General features: G+C 55.6%; 3 protein-coding genes across 4 annotated transcripts; 2 read left to right on the top strand and 1 right to left on the bottom strand.

Annotated features, from left to right (window-relative positions):
- Nucleotides 1-3,905: 3,905 nt before the first annotated feature.
- Nucleotides 3,906-7,036, top strand: COPS6 (COP9 signalosome subunit 6). Its single transcript, XM_035122428.2, has 10 exons — nucleotides 3,906-4,019; nucleotides 4,122-4,247; nucleotides 4,540-4,671; nucleotides 5,084-5,172; nucleotides 5,319-5,381; nucleotides 5,488-5,535; nucleotides 5,806-5,920; nucleotides 6,114-6,206; nucleotides 6,321-6,421; nucleotides 6,859-7,036. The coding sequence occupies exons 1-10, from the start codon at nucleotides 3,941-3,943 to the stop codon at nucleotides 6,997-6,999; spliced, it is 987 nt and encodes a 328-aa protein (XP_034978319.1). The 5' UTR covers nucleotides 3,906-3,940; the 3' UTR covers nucleotides 7,000-7,036.
- A 226-nt stretch (nucleotides 7,037-7,262) lies between these two features.
- MCM7 (minichromosome maintenance complex component 7) lies at nucleotides 7,263-14,520 on the bottom strand. Of its 2 annotated transcripts, none has more exons than XM_035122426.2 (15): nucleotides 14,392-14,520; nucleotides 14,016-14,092; nucleotides 13,741-13,905; nucleotides 13,521-13,648; nucleotides 13,016-13,196; nucleotides 12,770-12,907; nucleotides 11,567-11,716; nucleotides 11,368-11,482; nucleotides 10,480-10,611; nucleotides 10,225-10,308; nucleotides 9,350-9,743; nucleotides 9,171-9,254; nucleotides 8,905-9,073; nucleotides 7,709-7,818; nucleotides 7,263-7,615 (listed from the first exon to the last, which is right to left on the bottom strand). In XM_035122426.2, exons 1-15 carry the CDS (start codon nucleotides 14,432-14,434, stop codon nucleotides 7,408-7,410), a joined length of 2,178 nt encoding a protein of 725 aa, XP_034978317.1. In that variant the 5' UTR covers nucleotides 14,435-14,520; the 3' UTR covers nucleotides 7,263-7,407. The 2 variants fall into 2 exon arrangements, with proteins under 2 accessions (XP_034978317.1, XP_034978318.1); XM_035122427.2 differs by having other exon boundaries at nucleotides 13,521-13,645.
- A 144-nt stretch (nucleotides 14,521-14,664) lies between these two features.
- AP4M1 (adaptor related protein complex 4 subunit mu 1) lies at nucleotides 14,665-21,989 on the top strand. Its single transcript, XM_035122430.2, has 15 exons — nucleotides 14,665-14,894; nucleotides 15,026-15,111; nucleotides 15,205-15,314; nucleotides 15,406-15,502; nucleotides 16,078-16,188; nucleotides 17,076-17,156; nucleotides 18,964-19,026; nucleotides 19,130-19,196; nucleotides 19,798-19,851; nucleotides 19,925-20,031; nucleotides 20,117-20,208; nucleotides 20,319-20,363; nucleotides 20,443-20,493; nucleotides 20,602-20,719; nucleotides 20,828-21,989. The coding sequence occupies exons 1-15, from the start codon at nucleotides 14,837-14,839 to the stop codon at nucleotides 21,026-21,028; spliced, it is 1,341 nt and encodes a 446-aa protein (XP_034978321.1). The 5' UTR covers nucleotides 14,665-14,836; the 3' UTR covers nucleotides 21,029-21,989.
- The last annotated feature ends 235 nt before the right edge of the window (nucleotides 21,990-22,224 follow it).

Genomic DNA, 22,224 nt, shown 5'->3' with positions numbered 1-22,224 from the left:
GTGGGTATCTATCCGCCTGCCCGCCCTGCGGCTGCTGCTGCTGCCAATGCCCGGCAACTCTAGGCCCCCTTGCGCAACCTCAACCCCTCCAGGCACATTCCGGGAAGGTTTGCCTCGGACCCACTTCCTCCCCCCGCCCTCCGGCGTCTCCGGCTGGGGAAAACCACAAGCCGCGTCTCTCGCCAGCCCCTTCCCTGTTGACTGCATGGGGGGGGCAAGCCCCACAACTGCCATTGATTCTGCTGTTTATATTGCGTTTGGATGTCTCTAGAAGGTGAAGAACTTAGTGAAAATAAAACTGCTGTTATCATGTTCTTGAACCAATCTATAGTGCCACCGTTTCTGGAATACTGTGTGCAGTACTGGACGGCTTACTTCAGAAAGAATACTGTATTGCATAGTTGGAAAAGGGTCAGAAACGGGACACCAAAATGATAAAGAGGAACGAGAGGCTAAGGCTTCCCTACGAACAGGTTGCAGCGTTTGTGACTTTTTAGTTTTTTGAAGTCAGTTTTTTAAAATTAAACTTTATACAGTACACATATATTCCAGATTACAACTTTGTTTTACATTTCTCTTTAAACTTTGACTTCCCGCCGTTCTCTCCATGCTATTCTTAATCCCATCACATTTACATAACGCATTCAAATAAACATTTCAGCTAAAACATATTCCTTTATTTTATATACAGTATTATCAATCGTCAATGGCTGCTCATATTTCATATCCTGCTCCCGAATTCATCTGCTTATTTTTGAGGTGTTTCCAAAAGGGCTTCCATTCTTCATGACTAGCCCTTCATGTTGGTGCATGCACACTTCTTCCTCATACCAATGACAAACATAGTTGGTCTCTAAGGTGCTACTGGAAGGAATTTTTTAATTTTGTTTCTTATTTTTGCTGTTAGTTTTGCCAGCTCCGCATAGGGATTTTTTAGTTTAAAGAACATTCAAGTAAGAGGCGACAGGATAGAAGTTTATAAAATTATGCATGGCATGGAGACATGGGCGTAGCCAGGCTTTTAATAGGGGGCCCCGGCTTCTGCTGGGGGGGAAATAAAACTTAGGTTAATACTTTTAAATAATATTTGGGGGGGGGGCCTCCCCTTGGCTACGCCCATGCATGGAGAAAGTGGAAATAGGCAATTTTTTCTCCCTCTCTCGTGACCCTGGAATACAGGGGCATCCGCCCAATGAAGCTGATTGTTGGGAGATGCAGGACAAAAAAAAAAATCTAAAGTCCTTCTTCACGCAGCGCAGAGTCAAGCTATGGAACTCGCTCTCCCAAAAGTCAGAAATGGGCACCGATTTGGTTGGCTTTAAAATAATGTTAGAGAAAATCATGGAGACTAAGGCTATTATAGCTGCTAGCAGCCACAATGCCTAAGTTCTGCCTCCACAATTGGAGGCAGCAATGCTTCTGAACCCCAGTTGCTGGGGATCGAGAGTGGGGCGAGTGGCTGGTGCGCCAGGTCTTGCTTGCGGGCTTTCCATGCGGGTCTCTGGCTGGGAGGAAAACCGGATGCTGGGCTAGATGGGCCTTTTGGCCTGATGCAGCCGCCGGCCTCTTCTGATATCCTTATAACTGGTGTGTTTAGATGACCCTCAGGATCCCTTCCAATTCTACAGTTCTATGATTCCTAAAAGAGAGAGGCGCTCCCAGGCACCTCTCCCCCTACACACGTGAGCTCGTCTGCACTTGTGAATGCTGAAGGCGCCTCCCTGCCCGCCACTCTGGGCGCTCAGTGGCAACACACGGCAGAAGCCGCTCCCCACTGCCGCTCTTGAGCCGGGAATGCCCGGGTTGCGCAATGCGCTGATTGCTGAGACCGGCGCGCCCAAAAGGAGCTGCAGATGTCAGAGGAGGCAGCTGAAAGCAGCGCGGGCGCCTCCCTCCAGCCTCGCTCAATTAGCTCCCTCTCTGCCTGCTGGGACGCGGGTGGCGCTGTGGGTTAAACCACTGAGCCTAGGGCTTGCCGATCAGAAGGTCGGCGGTTCAAATCCCCGCGATGGGGTGAGCTCGGTCCCAGCTCCTGCCAACCTAGCAGTTCGAAAGCACGTGGAAGTGCAAGTAGATAAATAGGTGGTACCGCTACAGCGGGAAGGTAAACGGTTTCCGTGCTCTGCTCTGGTTCGCCAGGAGCGGTTTAGTCATGCTGGCCACATGACCTGGAAGCTGTACGCAGGCTCCCTCGGCCAATACCGTGAGATGAGCGCCGCAACCCCAGAGTCAGTCACGACTGGACCTACCCTTTACAGCCTGCTGAGCTGGCCCTGGAGGGCGAATTCCCCTTTCCGTGCGGACAGGAGGAGGAACTGAGATTTCAGTCGGGCTGGGGCAGCCCCTTCTTCCCGCTCGCCAGAGCAGACGCAGCTGTCGAGAAAGAGGGAAATCGGAGAGGCAGAGGTTCCCCATCCTGCCTCACATATAAAGAGAAAGGAGTGGCGACACGATTTGCCACTGTCTTGCGACAGAAACGTTCGTGGATTATATTCCACTTTATCAGGTGCTTGAACGGTGATCCAGTTTGCAGGAATATTTGTTCGCTTTGTGCACATACCTAAGTGCACGAAGAAAAGAAAGCAGCGGAGAGGAAATGAAATCGAAAAGTACAGTACTGTACTGACTAACACTGAAGCTTAAATGCCTGCTTAAAAGGCAAAATTTTGTAGTACTTAGAATGCCGGACTAGGTTTTGCCTGGCACCTACATAACTGCAGCTTGGAACATCCATAGAAACACAGAGCACAAGTTAGACTGATAGAATTGTCGAGTTGGAAGGAACCCCCAAGGGTCATCTAGTCCACCTCCCGAGGGAGACCGTTCCACTGTAGAACAGCTCTTATTGTCAGAAAACTCTTCCTGATGTTGAGTCTGAATCTCTTTCTTATAACTAGAAGGCATGAAGCAAAATAAAAAAAATCCTTCAGTAGCACCTTAAAGACCAACTAAGTTTTTGTTTTGGTATGAGCTTTCGTGTGCATGCACACTTCTTCAGATACACACGAAAGCTCATACCAAAATAAAAACTTAGTTGGTCTTTAACGTGCTACTGAAGGATTTTTTTATTTTGCTTCGACTCAGACCAACACGGCTACCTACCTGTAACTAGGAGGCATGGGTTCGAGTCCTGCCCTCCAGAGCAGCAGAAAATAAGCTTGCTCCCTCTTCCCAGCCCTTGAGGTATTTGAAGAAGAATCTCGTATCTCCTCTCAGTCTCCTCTTTTCCAGGCTAAACATCCCCAGCAACTATCCCTCATAAGGTTTGGTTCCCCAGACCTTTGATCATCTTGCACACCTTCTGGCTTGTCAATATCCTTCTTAAACTGTGGCGTCCAGAGCTGTACACGGTATTTCAGATGTGGAATTATTACTGGGGGGCGGGGGGCGGGGCGGGGGCTGCGTGCAGCTCTAGCTTCAGCCCGGCCGCCCCCACCCCGCTGCCAGTGGGACTCCAGAAAAAGGATGGGGGGGCATAAGGGTATTTCTAGGCCAGGCATTCCCAAACCTCGGCCCTCCAGATGCTTTGGACTACAATTCTCATCATCCCTGACCACTGGTCCTCTTAGCTAGGGTTCATGGGAGTTGTAGGCCAAAACATCTGGAGGGCCGCAGTTTGGGGATGCCTGTTCTAGGCGGACGAGAAATGAAAATCTCAGCGGGTGTTGGGGACGGCAGCTGCTCCGCCTCCGCCACCCGCAGCAAGGGTAGCCAGGACCCGCCCTGCCTCCTCCCCTGTAAGGGCCCTTCCTCCCCTCCCTGCCCCCCCCCCGCAGCTGGAGGTAAGAAGCCGAGCTGCTTTGAGAAGAACCCGGAAGTTCCATCTCGGGATCCTTCTACATTCTTCATATCTCTTTGGCTTCACTCCCGACGCTCATGCGCCCTTCGTCCGTCGGGGAGATTTCTCTACGGAGAGCGCGACGGGACATACGCGGCCAAGATGGCGGCTGCTCCCAGCGGCGGCGGTTCTTGCCCGGCCGGGAGCAGCAACGGGGCCGGCATGGAGGTGGACGCGGCGGGTAAGCCCGGGAGGCGGCGGGCGGGGGGGGGCTGGCTGGGAAGAGCGGCGGAGCCGCCCTCGGGGCCTCCCTCCGTCCTCACGGCTCCCTCGGTCTCCGCAGCGGCGCCGGCGGTGATGGCGTCGGGCGTGACGGGGAGCGTGTCGGTGGCGCTGCACCCGCTCGTCATTCTCAACATCAGCGACCACTGGATCCGGATGCGCTCGCAGGAGGGGCGCCCCGTCCAAGGTGAGCGGGGGGGGGGGAGGAGAGCTGCACCTGGTGGGCTTCTGCCTGCGAGCCGGGAAGGGGCGGCCTCCCGCGGGACCCCGGAGTGAAGGGACCTAGCCCGGCGGTCGGGGGCGCGCGCGAATGCATCTTCTGCACCCCCAGGCCGCCCGCCCGGGAAGGGAGGGGAGAGAGGTCCCTCCCCCCCAAAAAATCTCTGGCAAGACTCCAACTCGCGTTGTTCTGGAGCATGAGCCGCCCTTGCTGGGGCTGCTGGGAGGAGGCGTCCTGACTCCCCCCCTCACCCCCGCAGTAATCGGGGCCCTGATCGGCCGCCAGGAGGGGCGCAACATCGAGGTGATGAACTCCTTCGAGCTGCTGTCGCACACGGTGGGAGAGAACGTGGTCATCGACAAGGAGTATTACTATACCAAGGAGGAACAGTGTGAGTCGGCAATTGGGCCTGCCAGGAGGACGAGGGGGGCTGGTGGGGGCAACTCACAGGACAGGCATGAGCCAAAGAGGGCCTCTCAGAGCAGCCTGGCTGGTAGCAGGGGGCTGAGGGGCACAGAGCCCAGCACTCTTTCTCCACAGTGGTAAACCAGAGGCACACTCCCCTGGGAGCTGGCAAGCAGGACCCCGGTGCAGCTGCACCCCTCCCCCTCCCCCCGGGGTGATTCCTGGCAACTGGTACTCAGAATTCTGCCTCCAATAGTAAAGGTAATATAGATCCGTCGTCATATTCACAAGCAATAGTCTTATCCTCCATAACTTAGTTTAATGCCTTATTGCAGCCATCGTAGTTGGCCAGTGTCACTTTATGTTGTGATAGCCGTTTTTCTTCCGATATCCTGCAGTTAAACAAGTCTTCAAAGATTTGGAGTTCCTAGGCTGGTACACAACAGGCGGCCCCCCAGACCAGTCTGACATCCATGTCCACAAGCAGGTGAGCCCGGCCCTCATCCCCTTTGCTGCCTGCTGACTGTGAGATGGGTGTGCAGAGGCCTCTGAGCAGCCCTCTGGTTTCACATTGCCAAGGGACAGAGGCCCAAACTTCTGCCGCTCCTGATAGCACCTTCATTTTTTCCTCAGGTGTGTGAGATCATTGAGAGCCCCCTCTTCCTCAAGCTGAACCCCATGACGAAACACACGGATGTGAGTATCTGCTCTTCTTCCCTTCCATGACTGAAACCTCAAACAGCTGCACCAAGGGACATCTGAGTGAGCTGCTGTGCACTCTCTCTCTCTCTCTCCCCCTCAGCTGCCTGTCAGTGTCTTCGAGTCGGTGATTGACATCATCAATGGAGAGGTAATATCCACCACTCTTGCGCCATCTCACTCTTTTTAGAAAGGCGTGTATTGCAAGGACTTGGGTAGAAGTGGGCAATCTTTCCTGTATGGGAGGAGAGATCCGCAGTGCAGGAGTCACAGCTAAAGGATCCCTCACCGTCCAACCTCTGCTTAAAAATCTCCAAGGAAGGAGAGCCAGCTGCCTTTGGAGGGAGCCCCACTTGCTGCCAGTGCAGGGGGGGGGAGGCTTATCTGTGTGCTTATTGTCTCTTTCCCCCTTTCTATCAAGGCTACAATGCTGTTTGCTGAACTGATGTACACTCTGGCCACAGAGGAGGCCGAGCGCATTGGGGTTGATCATGTGGCACGGATGACAGCGACAGGCAGTGGCGAGAACTCCACAGGCAAGGGAGGGCAACGGGCAGTGAGGCTGTTAGCCAGTTAGTGCTAACTTTGGGCTGGAGCTGCAAGGTCTCCTGTGAGAGGATGGTGGAAGCTGTCCCTGGCCTGCTTCATGCCTCAGGGGAGACAGGTGTTCGGGCACTTTTCAGGCTTCTCCCCCTGACTCTCTCCCCCCCCCCCCACTTGTCACTGTAGTGGCCGAGCATCTCATTGCCCAGCACAGTGCCATAAAGATGCTTCACAGCCGTGTCAAGCTCATCTTGGAGTATGTTAAAGCCTCGGAAGCAGGTGAGGGCTGTGGGTGAAGCAGCAGTGTCCACCTTTGTCTGTTCCTCTTTCCTGCAGGTGGGAAGCACCTCAGCCTCCTCTCTAACTTGTTGCTTCTTTTCACACCCTCGTCAGGGGAGGTGCCCTTCAACCATGAGATCTTGCGTGAGGCCTATGCTCTCTGCCACTGCCTGCCTGTGCTGAGCACTGACAAGTTCAAAACAGATTTCTATGATGTGAGTGTCCTGGGCAAGGGAAACTTGTATGGGAAGACATGTCAAACTGGAGCAAGGGAGAGGAATCCCTTGTTAATGGGGAGTAGGGATGGAGCAGGAATGTTGTCATTTGCTTCTACTTCCTCTGGCCTGGGGGGTTCTTGCATCTCACAGAGACCTCCACAAAAGCAAAAGGTTGGAAATGTACCTGCCAACTTGATCTTTTCTGGCATTGCAAGGGGTTGGACTAGATGATCCTCAATGTCTCTTCCAATGCTACGATTATGGCAAAGCTGTTGCAAGAGCCTGATCTGAGGGCAGCTGGAGAAGAGCTCTGGTGCATGGGAAGGTGGGAGGAAGAAGTGCTTCCAAGAGCTGTGCAGGGCACATGCCACAGCAGCTGCCCTTACCTGGGGTGTCCCCTCTGATCAGCCAGCCTCCTTTTGTCTCCCTCTCAGCAATGCAATGACGTGGGCCTCATGACATACCTTGGCACCATCACCAAGACCTGCAACACCATGAACCAGTTTGTGAACAAGTTTAACATTCTATATGACCGCCAGGGCATTGGCCGGCGAATGCGGGGGCTCTTCTTTTGAGATGTTGGCTCTTCCTAATAAAGCAGTTGTGACGGCAGAGACTGTGTGTGGTTCATGTCTTTGGCCTCTTTGGGGTGGTAGTGTGTAGGAGGTCCTACAACACCCCCCTTGCTTCTCTTCCTCAATGGACATTGCAACCTTGAACAGGCTGCCCATCCTGCCCCCCCCCTGCTCCAAGACAGAAAGAGCCCTGGAAGCAGAGGGCTGCTAGGAGATGGAAGGGGTCAACATTCAGCTGTCAGCATTATTTAGATCACAAGATATACAAATTAATTGCTTTATTAGGAAAAAATGCCAGTCTTAAGAGAAGCGATAGCAGGAGACACCCTGCCACTCTGCAAATGGTCCCCCAGCCCAGGTCCAACCCAAGGTGGGAGAGAGCAGACACCAAGACGACACCTGCAGGGTTCAGACGAAAGTGAGGCGGGTCTTTTTCTGGTTCACCTGCCAGACATTGAGCTCCTCATACTCCGAGAGCGCAGCCTGGAACTGGGCGGGAGTGAAGCCCTTCGAGACGCAGCGCTGCTCAGCTGCCGCCAGGTGCACAGAGCGAGGTCCCCCAGCCGGAACCAATTCCCTGATGGCTGCAAAGATCAGTTCAGAGGGGCGCTGTGTCCTGCAGTGGGGAGGGGGGAGGTCAATCCAGTAGCCCAAGAGAAGTCTGGTGCCCCCACTCCACAGCACGAGGGAGGGAGGGAAATAACAATACCTGCTTGGCTGTCCCTTGTCTGCCAGAAGGGAGTCTTTGGACATCTCCATGAGGCGCATGGCTTCATTCACATCCTCCTTTTCCACCAAGTCCACACGCCGCAGACGAGCCTAAAGAGGAGCCCCACAATGTCAGCCGGCTCACCCACCGTCCCTCCACCACCGCAGGGAAGAAATAGTTCCCTTCCTGCTCCAAACCACCAAGCGATGCCCTCCAAGGTCCTGCCGCTGCATTGAAACCCTTTCAGTGCAGGCTCCAGAATTGCAGGAGCCAACCCTAAGCAGGCTTCTTAAGGATTAAAAAAAGAAAAATAGGGAAGCAAAGTACAGTATTCTAAAAAGATGTTTGCCCCACTGCAATTTCTGCTACATCCACACAAATTTCTGGAAGTGAGAAGGTGGAGCAGGTGGCCTGGAATGGATTCACCTGTTTCCCTCTGAAGTATTGGCCAGAGGACAGCATGGAGACTACAAATACAGTTGATGGGAGGAAACTAGATATGACAGAACTACAATTACAGGTGAAACTCGGAAAATTAGAATATCGTCGAAAAGTGCATTTCTTTCAGTAATACAACTTATTATTTTTTATTTTTATTTTTACAAATGCTTTCTTTTGGAAATTCCACAGTAATAAAACAAATAGTTACAATAATACAAAAATAAACATCGCCATTACATTTCATTAATTACATTCCATTTATAATTGACCCGCCTAATGACAAATAATTACAATTACAACAAATAAAGGCTTGACATATCTTGCTTTGCATGTCATGCATCTATCTCATATATTGGTTTCACCTTTTAAGTTGCATTACTTGAAAGAAATGCACTTTTTGACAATATTCTAATTTTCCGAGTTTCACCTGTAATAATTATATTTTGGGGTGGGGGAGGGGAGAGCTGAACCCTGGAAGAATTAGAGCAGACAAATGCAGCGCTCGTGGCCTCTGACTCAGATGGTTTTAAAAGGATGAGACAACCCCGGGGGGCGGGGGGGCAAAAGGCTACTGGCAGCCACTAGCTGCAACGTCTATGTTCCACCTCCATCATCAGAGCTGGGTAGCAGCTGTTGGCAACTGTAAGTGGGAAGAACTGCTGCCCTGTGGGTCTGCTGGTGGGCTCCCAGACATGGGGCTATGGTGGCTCCTGGCCTGGTCAGCTGCTGCAGGACTCTCGTTGCTCTCTACTCACCAGGGCGGTGGCCAGACGCAGGATCCCCAGCAAGGTGCGGGCCGAGGTGTAGGTGGTGTCCTTGTTGGACAAGGCCTCCTTCCGCATCTCCACGTAAGCGGCTGTGATGTAGTCTGCCAGAGCCTCAGGCACCGCTGGCTGCTTCTGCTTGCACATGGCAATGTACCGCCTGGCAGGAAACACAAGGAGATGAGCCCTGAGCCAAGGCCTCCGCTGCATGGGAGCCACCCTCCCTGCAGCTTGCGCCAATGCCCAGTCCCCCTCACCTCATGAGGCCCATGTCGAGCTCCTGGAACTGGCAGGGGGGCTGGTGGTTGTGCTGGTGCACGTAGGTGATGTGCTGGGCAAGACTGTGGGAAACAGACAACCATTCAGAAAAAGCAGCAAAACCCGGGGGGGGGGGGCGGAGGGGCCTCATCTGCAGCGCCTGGTGGCCCTTGCTCACCGGAGGTCGTTGTCACGGTCTGGCCGGTCCTGGATGAGCCACAGCAAGTCGAAGCGGGAGAGGAGGGCAGCTGGGAGCTGGATGTTCTGCTCCAGGCTGCGTTTGGGATTGTAGCGGCCATAGGTGGGGTTGGCGGCCGCCAGGATGGCACAGCGGGCGTTCAGCGTGGTCAGGATGCCAGCCTTGGCAATGGAGAGGGTCTGCTGCTCCATCACTTCATGGATGGCCGTCCGGTCTGCTTCCAGCATCTTGTCAAACTCGTCGATGCAGCAGACGCCTTGGTCAGCCAGCACCAGCGCCCCCCCCTCTAGGGTCAGCTCCCCTGTCAGCGGGTCACGCAGCACAGCAGCTGTCAGCCCCACACCAGAGGAGCCGCGGCCCGTGGTGTACTGGCCTGGAGAACGGGACGGAAGTTGGGCCTGTCACTAAAGCAGCTCTCCTCCGCCCTCACCCAATGCTCCTGGGCTCAAGGCAGGAAACATCCACCCCCAGAGCTAAGTTTCAGGCACTGGGTGACAGGCCCCCGGCTGCACAAAAAATCCATGGGCTGAGGCAAAAGGGGTGTCTTGTCCAACTGACAAAACGACATCAGGCGAGATGCACCTCAGAGGCAAGGCTTTTCTAGAGGCAAGGGGACCCCTCTGCCCCCCCCCCGGTAGCTTCTTCTGAAGCGGAGAGCTCAGGTGGTCTTCCCCCTCCATGGCAGCTTGTAGGTCTCCTTAGCGGGAGCTGGGTAACTCTTGGACCCTCTCCAGCAGCTGCAACATCAGCCAGACAGGCGCTGGTCAGGGACAGAGCACCTGCCTTGCAGGCAGAAGGTCCCAGGCTCAGTCCCATGCAGCATCCCTTTCAGTGAACTCTGAAGTGGTACTCACTGCGTGGCGCCAGGCGCGTGATGTATGACAGCAGCTGGGACTTGGCCACACCAGGGTCCCCCATGAGGCAGATGTTGATGTTCCCTACAAGGTCCAGGAGTAGGAAGAAGACGGCACATTATCCAGGGGTGTCTCTGGCCTCTGGAGAAAATGTTGCCCCACCCTTGGGAGCAAAGGCAGCACTTTGCAGAGATGGCAGCAGAGGGAGGAAGGTGGCGCAGGAGAGCAGCTGCTTGCAGCCCCGGGGGGTCTTACCCCGAATCTTCATGCCCCGGGGGTTCTGGTCCACGCCCCCCACCAGCAGGAGGAGGAGGGCCTTTTTGACATCCTCATGGCCATAGATCTCAGGGGCGATGGAGGCCGCCAGCTTGTCGTAGAAGTCCTCCTCTGCAAGAGTAAGCAGGAGGGAGATGTGAGTGCAGGCCAGGGGCCCCTCCTAGAGCGACCGAAGGAGGGGCCCCTGCACTGCACCTTCCAGGCACTCAACTAGACCATGCCAGCCCCTTGGGCAATTCAGGATCCTGGGGGCAGGAAGGGGCTGGGAGGCACTGTGTGGGATGGTGCTGGACAGACGCCCCACCCCCTGCACAAGCAGGTTTGCCAGTAATCTTGCTTGAGGGACGGAAGCACCCAAACTATGGCCAGCCAACCTCCAGAGAAACTCTCCAAATCAGGGTGTGAAAGAGGCAGTTACAATCCAGATTACAGCTGAGGCAGCTGAGAGATGCCCACAGGAGGGGCCAGACAGGCAAGACTCTGGCTTCACTTCGGCCAGGAACAAGGAGGCAGCGCTTTGGGCGAGATTTCTGCCATGACCCCAAGGTTGTCTTCCTGGACAGTCATTGCCCAAGGGCCCTACAGAAGCTTCCCAGTTAAATCCCTGCCAACAGCATCGCCAGGTAGGGCTGGGAAAGACTCTCTGCCTTATACCTTGGGCCTAACTCAGTATAAGGCAGCTGCTTCCTCTGTTTCGCTGCAGCTCTGAGGCACCTCTTCTGAGAAGGAATTTTGCCCAAAGCATCTTGGAACCAGAGTACACAAGGCAGGCCGGAGCACCACTTCCCCACCACAACCAGCTTCCTGGAAGCTCCTTTCCAAGCCCCACGGAGCCAGAGGTGCAGGGAGGATGAAGCCACCCCTCACCTGTGATCTGGCGCAGCTCCTCCTCCGTGAGCCCCTCTCCACCCAGCTCCTCCTGCTCACTCTTGCTCACACAGACGATGTGGTGGGCCTCCAGGTATGTGTCGGACAGAAGGCCCTACAATGCAGCAAGAGATGTGCTCAGTCCAGAGCCCCAGCACCACCCCCAGACGCCTCCCAGCTTCACCTACTGCTCTCCCACCTGCAGGATCTGCCGGAATCCTGTCTGCCGCAAAGGGAGGAAGATGCCAGTAATGCTGACGTGGTCCCCTGGCTGCACAAGGCGCGTATTCTCCCCTTGCACGCTGACGCTGATGGAGCGTGGCAAGTTCCCCACCGGCACCTGGTCGCTCTATGAGGGAGGGAGGGAGGGAGGGAAGGAGGGAGGGAGGGGGAGGTGAGAGCAGGGCTCCCTCCTTGCCCTTCCAGTGCACCCAGACCCTCTGCCCATGCACCAGGCAGTCCATCTACTCCAATCCCCTGCATTGCAGGCATCATACATAAAGAATCCCTGGCCACCCAGGGATGAAAGAGAGCCCATCACCTTCATTGGAGGTTTCTGAATATCCAGTCACCCACCCACCTGCCCTAGCCCAGAACAGCACTGCCTACTCTGACCGCAGCACCTGCCCAAGAGCTCCCCCCCACACACCCAGAGACTGTGAAGAGTCCCTGCCCCCCACCTGGAGGTGCTTGTGGAGGCAGCAGCTGCACAGCCCCCACACTGGCCCCTGCAGGATTTAGTCCATTGTCAAGCATGCTCCTCCCTTGCTTGTGTCTTGTTAAGCGAATCACTTTGGGGTGCCTGATGTTTCCAGTGTAGCATCCAGTCTTGGGTTATGTCTGAATGTCACTTGCTGTGCCCCAAGGATGTGGGCATGGAGTGGCTCAGTCTCCACAAGCGGTAAGTGCCTCCTTGAGGGAAGGGATAGGCACACCTGCTGTGAAGGAGGCAGCCAATCATAGGGCTGCTCCAAAAGAAGCACTTCCTTGGGGCCCAAGGACCAGAACCACTTTGGGCCAGCTGACAGGTGCACATCGACTGGGAAACGTGCAGAATGACCAATTCTGCATGTTAATCACCCAACTAACATTACTTTTTACTCTTTTATTGTAAGCCACTCTAAAAGACTTTGGGAATTGATGAGCAAGACAGAAACACTTAAAGTAAAATTGTGCCTTTCCCCGTCAAACCAACCCAACAACCTTTCCTTTGAGATGCTGGGGACCTTTTGCCTGTGAAACATGCTCTCTGCAACCACTGGCCCACGCTGCTTCCATTGGTGGCTGAGCAGCTAGATATTGGCTCTCCACACCACCCCTGGAACACTGTGGGTGGGAAGGGGGAAAATGGCTACAGCAGCAGAAGGGCCCATTGTTTTGACAGAAACACACAGAGGCTCACATGCTCCTGGATCTTCAGCTCCTGATACTTGATGAACTTGGAGCCACGGCTCTGCAGGTAAAGTCGGCCACCAGCTTGGTTGGTCTGGCACTCCCGGCTGGGGCACATCAGCAGAGGGGTGAAGTTGGGGGCCTGTATCTGGGAGGAGGCAAGAGCAGGAAGAAGGGGGGTCAGGTGCAAGGAGCCTCGGCTGGGGTATCACCCCCTTGTGCATTTCCCTTTCCCACTGAAAGGCTGTCTCCTCACCGGCTGATAGGTCTCAGCACCACACTGGTCACAGCTGTAGGTAGCTACCACCATGCGAGGCTTCACTTCAGAGACGCGGGTGACAATGCCCCGGATGGCCACAAGCTTCCCAATGGCATCAGCCTTCACCTCCCGGATCACCTGGGCCTTGGTGCTCGATGGCGCCTTGAAGTACAGCTCACTATGAATCGGGGTGGGGGGAGACAGAGTGAGACCACGGTGGGCCATGAGGCGCCCTGGGAGAGAGCTGCCTCTGCCCGAAAAGCCAGAAGGGGGCTCACGTGTATAAGGTGTCTCCTCTGCAGCTTTGCAGCAATATCTGGAGATGGGGGAAAGGACACCCCCATCCCCTGCCCTCCTCAGCTCACAGAGCCACACTCCCCCCCCCCCGCTTCCATTTCTACCAGAAGGAGAGGAACTCAGCAAATGCTCCCTCTGCTTGCAGGGGCGGCCACAGAGGCAGCAGGATTCCCGGCCAGGCTGGCAAAGGGGGGGCGGCACTCACAAGCGGCGCATGAGCTCTGGCGGGAACTGGTTCTGGGGGTCGTGGGGTTGGCCGGGCTCCCGCCCGCGCCCCTCCAGCAGCAACCGGTGCTCGATGTAGACATCCAGCGCATCCTTGTGGGCGACCTGCTGGGCGAGAGGAGAGGGGCAAGGCAGCGGTCACCCCGCGGCAGGAAGGCCGCAGCCTGGGAAAAGGAGTGGGGCGCGGGCCCGAGGCTCACCTCCCGCTGCCGGTACCGGGGCAGCAGCTCCGCGACGGCGTCGGCGAAGACCTTCTCATAGCGCTTCGCGTTCTCGCACACCGAGTCCACCAGCGCCGGGTCCTCCTCGGCCACGTCGTCCAGATCCACGCGCAGCGCCACCTGTTCCCGCTGCGCCACCCGCCGCTGCCGGGAAGGAGCCAGGGAGGGAAGGGCGTCAGCGGCGGAGGGCCGAGGAAGGGCCCCTGTCCCCCGCCCCGCACACGCTCCGGCGCCCGCCCCGCGCCCCGCCTCACCAGCTGCTCCACGTAAGGAAACTCCTTCCCCGCCTCGCTCTGCCGGTAGAAGCCCTCCAGGAACGCCGAAGCCCTCGCTGTGGGGAGAGAGTTAGTTACAGGTGTTGGTCTGACGTAGTCGAAACAAAATAAAAAAATTCCTTCAGTAGCACCTTAAAGACCAACTCAGTTTTTATTTTGGTATGAGCTTTCGTGTGCATGCATCTGAAGAAGTATCTGAAGAAGTGTGCATGCACACGAAAGCTCATACCAAAATAAAAACTGAGTTGGTCTTTAAGGTGCTACTGAAGGAATTTTTGTGAGGAGAGAGAGAGAGACAGAGACGGTCGGCTCGGCTCCGCTCGCCCTCGCCCGCCTCCGCCGCCCCTCCGCTCACCGGCCTCCTCCGCGTAGTCGCGGCCTCCGGCTTTTCCCGCCATCTTGGTCGCTTCGCCTCCTTCTCCTTTTTCCCGCCACGGAACTGAGTGACGCGGGAAGTGGCGCCAATTCCGCCTATGGCCGCTCTCGTCACCTCCTGCCGGTCAGGAAGGCCAATCCCCACACGGGAAGGAACGCCCGTCTCCCCCCTCCATATCACCCAATCAGTCCCCATCGTCAGCAGAAGTCCCGCCCACCGACTTTCCCCCTCCTCTCCCTCTGTACGGCAAGCTGTCACTTGACGGCGGCCAGCTTCCGAAAAGAGCGGAGGTCCCGGATGTAGGGGGCGGGCGTAAAAGGGATCTGTATACCCAGCCCCGGACCCGGAATCTCCTTCCGCCGGGCTCTCCGGGTCATGTGCAGAGTGTCCGGCTCGCCCTCCTCCTCCTCCTCCCTCCGCGACGATGCTGCCTCAGGTCTTCGTGCTCTCCGCCAAGGGCGACCGCCTCCTCTATAAGGACTGTATCCTCCACGCGCTCCTTGGCCCGCACAACAGCCCGGCAGCTGGGGAAGGGGAGGGCAGAGGGGCCCCGGGCGCAGGGGGACCGAGCGGGCTCTGACTCCCCCCCTTTTTCCTTGATCCCCCCCCTCAGTCCGCGGCGACGGCGACTCCGAGCTGGTCGATACCTTTTGCCAGAAGATTGCTGCGCTGCCGGGGGACCAGGCGCCCGTTTTCATGGTAGAGAAGCGGGCAGGGTGGGGGGCTCTGTGTCTTGCAAGGAGAAGCGGGGCGACGCTGACTGACACCCCTCTCCTCCTTCCTTTCCTCCAGCAGGCGCGCCAGGGACTCCACTTCGCGCACGTGCGCCACGCCGGGCTGTACTTCGTGGCGACATTGCTTCCCAGCACCTCTCCCTTCACAGCTGTCGAGTTCCTCAACCGGTGAGACTGCTGCCTGGGGGGCACAGGCGGGGCACAGGCGGGGCGCTGAGGGGACCCCACTGTTGACACCAGTACTCCCTCCTGCCTCCAGGCTGGTGACTCTCCTCCGGGACTACTGTGGCTCTCTGAGTGAGAAGACTGTCAGCCTGAACTTTGCACTCATCTACGAACTCCTGGATGAGCTCTTGGTAGGTGGGGTGTGGGGTGCACCAGGCCCCCTTTTGACAGCAAGCCAGCTGCCCCATGCAAATAAATGGCACCTGCCAGGATGGCCAGCCAGTGCAAAAAGCTCCAATATCAAACAAGGCCATGACAAATTCGTAGCAGTTTCCGCAGAACGCAGGGTAAGGACATCCACCGTGTAAGAGGAAGAAGATACCAGAGGTGCCAACAGGCTCACATCCAGCTTCAAGGATCAAAATGTGTGACACCTCATCAGGAAAGTTGGGTAGGGGGGCACCATGGTCCCAAGCCAGAATAGGGCCATTGCGGAGGAAGGGTCCATTCATGCAAACCATTTTAAAAGGGCAGCGCCTGGCATTAGATCCGCTTCTATCTGAAGTTGGGATGAGGAGGCTACCACTTGACCCCCCCCCCCCCATAGCCATTATTGGCTTTCTATCTTAAGTGATTTCCTTTGATCAAATCTGTGCATGGCTAGTAATCCTGCTGCATAGATGCTTCCAGGTGTTTTCTCTCTTGGGGCACAAAGGGGAAGGGAAGGAGGGAACTGGTTGCACCCACAACTCTCCCCTCCCCTCAGGATTATGGCTACATCCAGACAACAGCGCCTGACGTGCTGAAGAACTTCATCCAGATGGAGCCTGTGCTCAGCCAGCCCTTCAGCCTTCTCGACCTCAGTACGGTGGGCCTGGTGAGTGGGGCTGGTAGTGCAAGACCCAGAAATGGGCTCCATGGGAGTGAATGGCAACCTGGCATTGAGGTCACCTAAAGCCTTTTAGCTTCTAAAGATCAGCTCTTCCCGAGAAGCCCCAGCTGCTAGATGAGGGAGACTTGCTTGCACAGCACAAGACTGTGCATGTGGCCATGCGCTTCTGTCCAGTTGTCAAGATCCCTTGGGCTGGATTTGTCATGCTTAGCCTGAAAATGCTAAGAAATGGCTCTGCTCTGGGTGCCTCTCCGACACTGCAGCCAAAGCCGCCTCCTGCTAGATGGGCAAAGTGAGGCTGCAAGGAAAGAAAGCAGGAAAGAGAGGGTGGTGGGTTCAGTGTTGAAACAAAGCCTATGTATAACACCTCTTCGAACACGTTGGGTATGCCAGTCCCACTGCTGGTTCCTCAAGCTGTGTTTTCTACACTGACTGCCAGTGATAATCCAAGATTTTGCACAGGGGCTTCTCCCAGCCATACTGCCAAAATGGCTGACAGTGGTTGAAGGAGCTAAGGATCCAGCCCACTGGCTGGAAAATGGTCCCCACCCCAATAAACAACGGGCATTGCATAAGTGCTCTGGGTAAAGTATATTGGTGACCTCTGCTTTTCAAGCATTTATTATGATGGTACAGCCTCTGCTGCATTCCAGCCTCACTCCCAGTAATGTTGGGGTGCCATTGCTCTTTTCCTCTTTGTGTTCTGTAGCATCTTATTATGTGGATGTTGTGGCATTCTCCAAGATCTCACACACTGTCACTGAGAGTCTGCAATAAGCTGCTCTGCTGTTCACAGAGCTGAGGACTCTTTCAGCTTCACAGGACTCAGATTAACATCCGTTTTCAATAATAATTATTTCTTGTGGATCCAGTTTGGAGCAGATACACAGCAAAGCAAAGTGGCTCCCAGTTGCGCAGCTGCCCGTCCTGTCCTGTCCCTGCGGGGGGAACAGGTAAGATGCCCCGTATCTTGAGTCACTCAGCAAAACCTCCCCAAAGGTGCTTGCAGGGCTGGAGTTGTGCCGACTGCCAACAAGCATTTATTTATTTTAGTAATCAGATCCCATATAAAAAGTTACAATAACTTTAAAATAAACAACTTATACCAAATAAAGCAATGATGCAACAAATGCCTCAGTCTCCCACCCATAATCTGAAACCACCACTATCGTAATGCCATGGTATCAGCCTACAATTCTATGGCATTAACACATTGGCTCCCATTACGTTTCCGAGCACAATTCAAAGTGTTGGTGCTGACCTTTAAAGCCCTAAATGGCCTCGGTCCTGTATATCTGGAGGAGCGATTCCACCCCCATCGTTCAGCCCAGACACTTGAGATCCAGCGCCAAGGGCCTCCTGGCGGTTCCCTCACTGCGAGAAGCAAAGCTACAGGGAACCAGGCAGAGGGCCTTCTTGGTAGTGGCACCCTGTGGAACAGCCTCCCATCGGAGGTCAGAGAGATAAACAACTTAGAAAATACCTAAAGGCAGCCCTGTTTAGAGAAGTTTTTAATCTGTGATATTTTAATGTACAGTGATACCTCGCAATATGAATGCCTCGCAAAACGAAAAACTTGCAAGACGAATGAGTTTTGCCTTGCGCGAGGGACTCGCAAGACGATGAGGTTTTCTATGGCCACCGCTTTATCTTGCGAAGCACGGCCATAGAATGTAGCACGAGAAGGCGTCAAAGGAAAATCAGCTGTCAGTGCAGGAAGCTGACAGCCGACATTAGACGGGGCTTCGGGGAAGGCGTAGCGCTTCTCCGAAGCCCCATCCGATGCTCCCAGGTGTCTGCGGCGTGGTGGCGGGGGAGAAGCGGATCCTTATTCTCCGCTTCTCCCCCCGCCGCCTCGCACACAGCCGACATCGGACGGAGCTTCGGAGAAGGCGCATGCTCCTGGGTGTCCGCGGCGTGGCTGCAGGGGGAGAAGCGGCCAAGAGAGCAAGCGCCGCCGCCGCCAGTCCCCTGGAGCCCATAGGAACGCATGAAGTTTCAATGCATTTCTATGGGAAACCGTGACTCGCAAGACAAATTTTTCGTAGGACGAATTGAGTCCTGGAACGAATTAAATTGGTCTTGCGAGGCACCAATGTATTTTAATGTGTGTTGGAAGCTGCCCAGAGTGGCGGGGGGGGGGGGCCCGGCCAGATGGGCGGGGTATAAATAATAAATTATTATTATTATTATCATCATCATCATCATCATCAACACACCAAGTTCAGTTCTGGTTGTTGCACCTAGAATCCTAGAACTGCAGTTTGAATGTACCCCAAAATCATCTAGGTCAACCCCCTGCAAGATAAATATTGCAGAGCTGGGAAACGTTTGGAAAAGGTCAACCAAAATTATCAAGCAGGTGGAGCGACTCCCCCATGAGGAAAGTTGTGTTTGGGGCTTGGTAGTTCAGAAAAAAAAGGCAGAAGTGCAGAGAAAGGGGCTAGGAGAGGGTTTTCTTTCTCTTCTGGTATCAGAACCCAAATGGGGCTTAGAAACTGGTGGAAGATTCATTCAGGCAAGCAGGAAGAAGGGCACCTTCACCCAGCCAGAATCCTCCCCGGCCCCCAACACAGAGAGCATGAGAGGGGGACTTGCTGCCATCCTTTGCCTGCCGGTGGGCTTCGGAGAAGCATTTGCCTGGCCACTGTGAGAACAGAATTGCAGAACTGTAGGGTTGGAAGGGACCCCCAAGGGCCATCTAGTTGAGTCCCCTGCAATGCAAGAGCCCCAGCAGAGCTGTCCTGTCTCTTCCTCCAGAGTTCGCGGCCAGAGGTCTTCCTGGACGTAGTGGAGCGTCTCACGGTCATCATTGCAGCGAACGTAAGTCGAAAGCAGCGCCAGAGATTCCCTCTTGCACAGCTCTTCCCTGACCCCATAGCACTGCCCAGGTGGAGACCCTGAGCCCTGTGCCTCTTCCCTCCAGGGAACCCCCATGAAGACTGACATACAAGGGGAAATCCGCCTCAAGAGTTTCTTTCCTGGCTGCTCCGGTGAGTAAATTCCCTCAGACATGTCCTGACCAGGGAGGGCAGCCGCTGAGTCGGATAGCTTCTGCTTGCGCCTCCCTTTATCTGCCCATCAGAAAGTAAAGCGCCTGGCGGGTTTTCAGAGGACAAGCCAGGACCGGGGGGGGGGGGGCAGATTTGTCCTAGGGGCTGCTCCTTTAGAGGCTGCCAGTCTGGGGCAGGATATTTCTCTGGAGGCTCCTGGAAAGGATGGTGCAAAGTGACCAAGGAATCCATGCCATGTTGGGTGTGTGTGTGTGCCTAGAAATAGGGATTTCTGCTGCAGGGAGATGTGACACTGGCCCTACTGTGAAGGTTCATTTCTTGCAGGGAATGGGGGTTCCTCCCTCCCACTTTCCCGCTAGGCAGGCCTTGTGCAAGTTAAGTGTACCCACTGCCCCATCACCATGGGGCAGGGCGACCTCAGTTGCAAATAAGCTGAAGGATAAAAACTGAGCAGCCATGAGGGAGAGAAGCAGCTCCTGCTTGGAGCCACGAGGCAGCGAGGGCTCTCCTCCTCCCTGGGGGGGAAATGCCCCTTGAGGAACTAGAACTCATGGAGGCTGTGCCCTTTTCTCCCCTGCAGAGATGCGGGTTGGCCTCACTGAAGAGTTCTGTGTGGGCAAGACTGAGCTGCGAGGTGAGTGTGCCCCCTGCGCCCCACAGAACCTCAGGAGCTGCCCCCCCTAAAGCCTCTCTTGCTTTGCACCCAGGCTATGGCACAGCAGTGCGGGTGGACGAGTGCTCCTTCCACAGCTCCGTCAAGCTGGACGAATTTGAGCGCAGCCGCATCCTCCGCGTAAACCCCAGCCAAGGGGAGGTAAAGGCAAGCCGGGGGGGGGGGGGGCTGGGCCCATGGGGATTGGGAGAAGCCCACCAGCTGAGCCCTGTCCTTCTTTGAGCAGCTGACTCTGATGCAGTACCAGCTGGCGGATGACACCCCTGCGGCCTTGCCCTTCCATCTTTTCCCCACCATCAACCACGACCCCAATGGCCGGTGAGTGGGGCCTGGCTGCCACCTCAAGCAGCCCTCAAAGTGCTTTTGAGGAGGACAATGGGGCGCCCCCCCCAGCCCTGCCTCACCATGCACCTTTTCCGCCCCTGCAGAGTGCAGATCTACCTCAAGCTTCGCTGTGACTTGTCACCAAAAAGGTAGAGTCCTTCCCTGTAGTTTGGGGGGGGGGCTAGCTTCACCCTGCTCTGCCCCACTTACGGGTCCCATCTCTTTCAGCCATGCAGTGAACATCCACCTCCACTTGCCTGTGCCTAAGGCCACTCTAAGGTAAGGTGAGGGGGGCGGCTGCTGCAAGGCCCCTTCCAACATGGCAGGTGTCCTTGTGCCCCTGCTTGGTGCTCTCTCCCTCTCTCACGGCTGTTCCCCCACCCCCAGCCTCTCCCAGGAGCTGAGCAGTCCTGAGCAGTCCGCCACCTTTCAGCCCTCCACAAAGTCCATCAAGTGGGTCATTCCCAGAGTCCAAGGTGGCTCCCAGCTCTCAGCTCTTTTCAAGGTAAGGGGTTAACCGGGGCCCCCGGCAGTTGGTGCAGCAATGGAGGGAAGCCCCACAATGGTGACCCTCCAGCTGCTGCTGCCCCAATCATGTGCGTCTGTTTTGCAGCTAGAGGTGCCAGGGCTGAGCCGGGCGCGGCTGCTGGAGTTGGGCCCTGCCAACCTCTCCTTTGAGGTGCCAGCACACACATCGTCTGGTCTGCAGATCCGCTTCCTGCGCTTTGTGGGGCCGCAGCCGAGCCTCCCTCACCGCTGGGTGCGCTACATGACCCACAGCGATTCCTACGTCATCCGCCTCAGCGCAGGGTAGATGCATTAGGGCCCAACTGTGCAACATCCCTCGCCAGCCCCCGTCAAAGCAGCCTCATTGCAGGCACCAAAAGTTTTCCATAAACAGTTTTATTTCTCAGCCAACAGCAGAACAGAAATAGTCTCACAAGTGAGAGCAGCTGAGGCAAAACCTCAAGTGCAAAACAACAAATGGGGGCAAGGAGAGCCCCTAAGGCACCAAAAACAGATCGTCAATTAGACAAACAGCACTGGCAACAAGCAACTGAAGCTTCCAACCCCAGGAGGGGCAGCGCAGCATAGAGCCCCCTGAGAAACTGTGAGGGGGGAGCCTACCTCAGGAATCCTGCAGGAAAAGGGAAAGCAGGTGTTAAGGGGAGCCATATTGCTCTGCCCCGCTCATTTATCCTTTAAGAAGCCATTAGGTAAGATCCTGCAAGCAAGGAGAGGCCTCAGCTCTGACTCCTGCGGACAGAAGCCAGGCGGGCCAAAGTGGAGTCACTCCAGCAAAGCCAAAAGCAGCCCTTCCTCCCGCCCCCAAGAGGGAAACCAGGGCGCAAGGAGGACCAGGTGCTGCAGGTCAGGCTGGCTGGGGCTCTCAGGGGACCTGGGGGCAGGCATCATTCTCCCCCCCCCCCCATTGCCAGGGGCTTCTTTTCACCTTGCCAAAGGCGACCTCCTCCTCGCTGGTCTCAGACTCTTCCACCACCGCCTCTCCCACTTCCATCAGGGTCAGCCTGTGAGGCAGAAACAGAGGCATGTCTTGGCCCAGCAAAGCGACATTTGCTGCCTGGCCATGTTGGGGAGGCAGTCTGGATGGCTCCAAGCTGGTGCCTGTCCCGCCTCTGCCTTTCCACAGCTGCCCTGCAAAGACCATCTGGTCACAGGAATCTCTCTCTGGATGCACAGATGCCAAGCAGCTTAGCTTTATTGTAATAATGACTATTCATATTAATGAATAAAACCACAAACCCATAAAATAATGTATACAGAATCTTGTATCACTTGTTCTTCTCTCATGGAAAACATTACATTACCAGAGGCCTCGTGGCGAAACCCTATTGCCCGCTCTCCAGCTTCCCAGACAAACTTACCACCCCAGCTGCGGGCCTAGGCTGCCACGATTCTTGGGCTGCAGCTGGCGGCGAGGAGCTTTGTGGCGCTGCTGCGGCCCCAGCGGTGGTTGGCTGAAAAGGCAGAAGAGAAGCAAGTCAAGCC

This window comes from Zootoca vivipara, chromosome 7 (genome assembly GCF_963506605.1).
Source record: "Zootoca vivipara chromosome 7, rZooViv1.1, whole genome shotgun sequence".
Taxonomy (NCBI): Eukaryota; Metazoa; Chordata; class Lepidosauria; order Squamata; family Lacertidae; genus Zootoca; species Zootoca vivipara.
The sequence above is the reverse complement of the archived record's forward strand: the minus strand, read 5'-3'. Positions and strand labels throughout refer to the sequence as shown.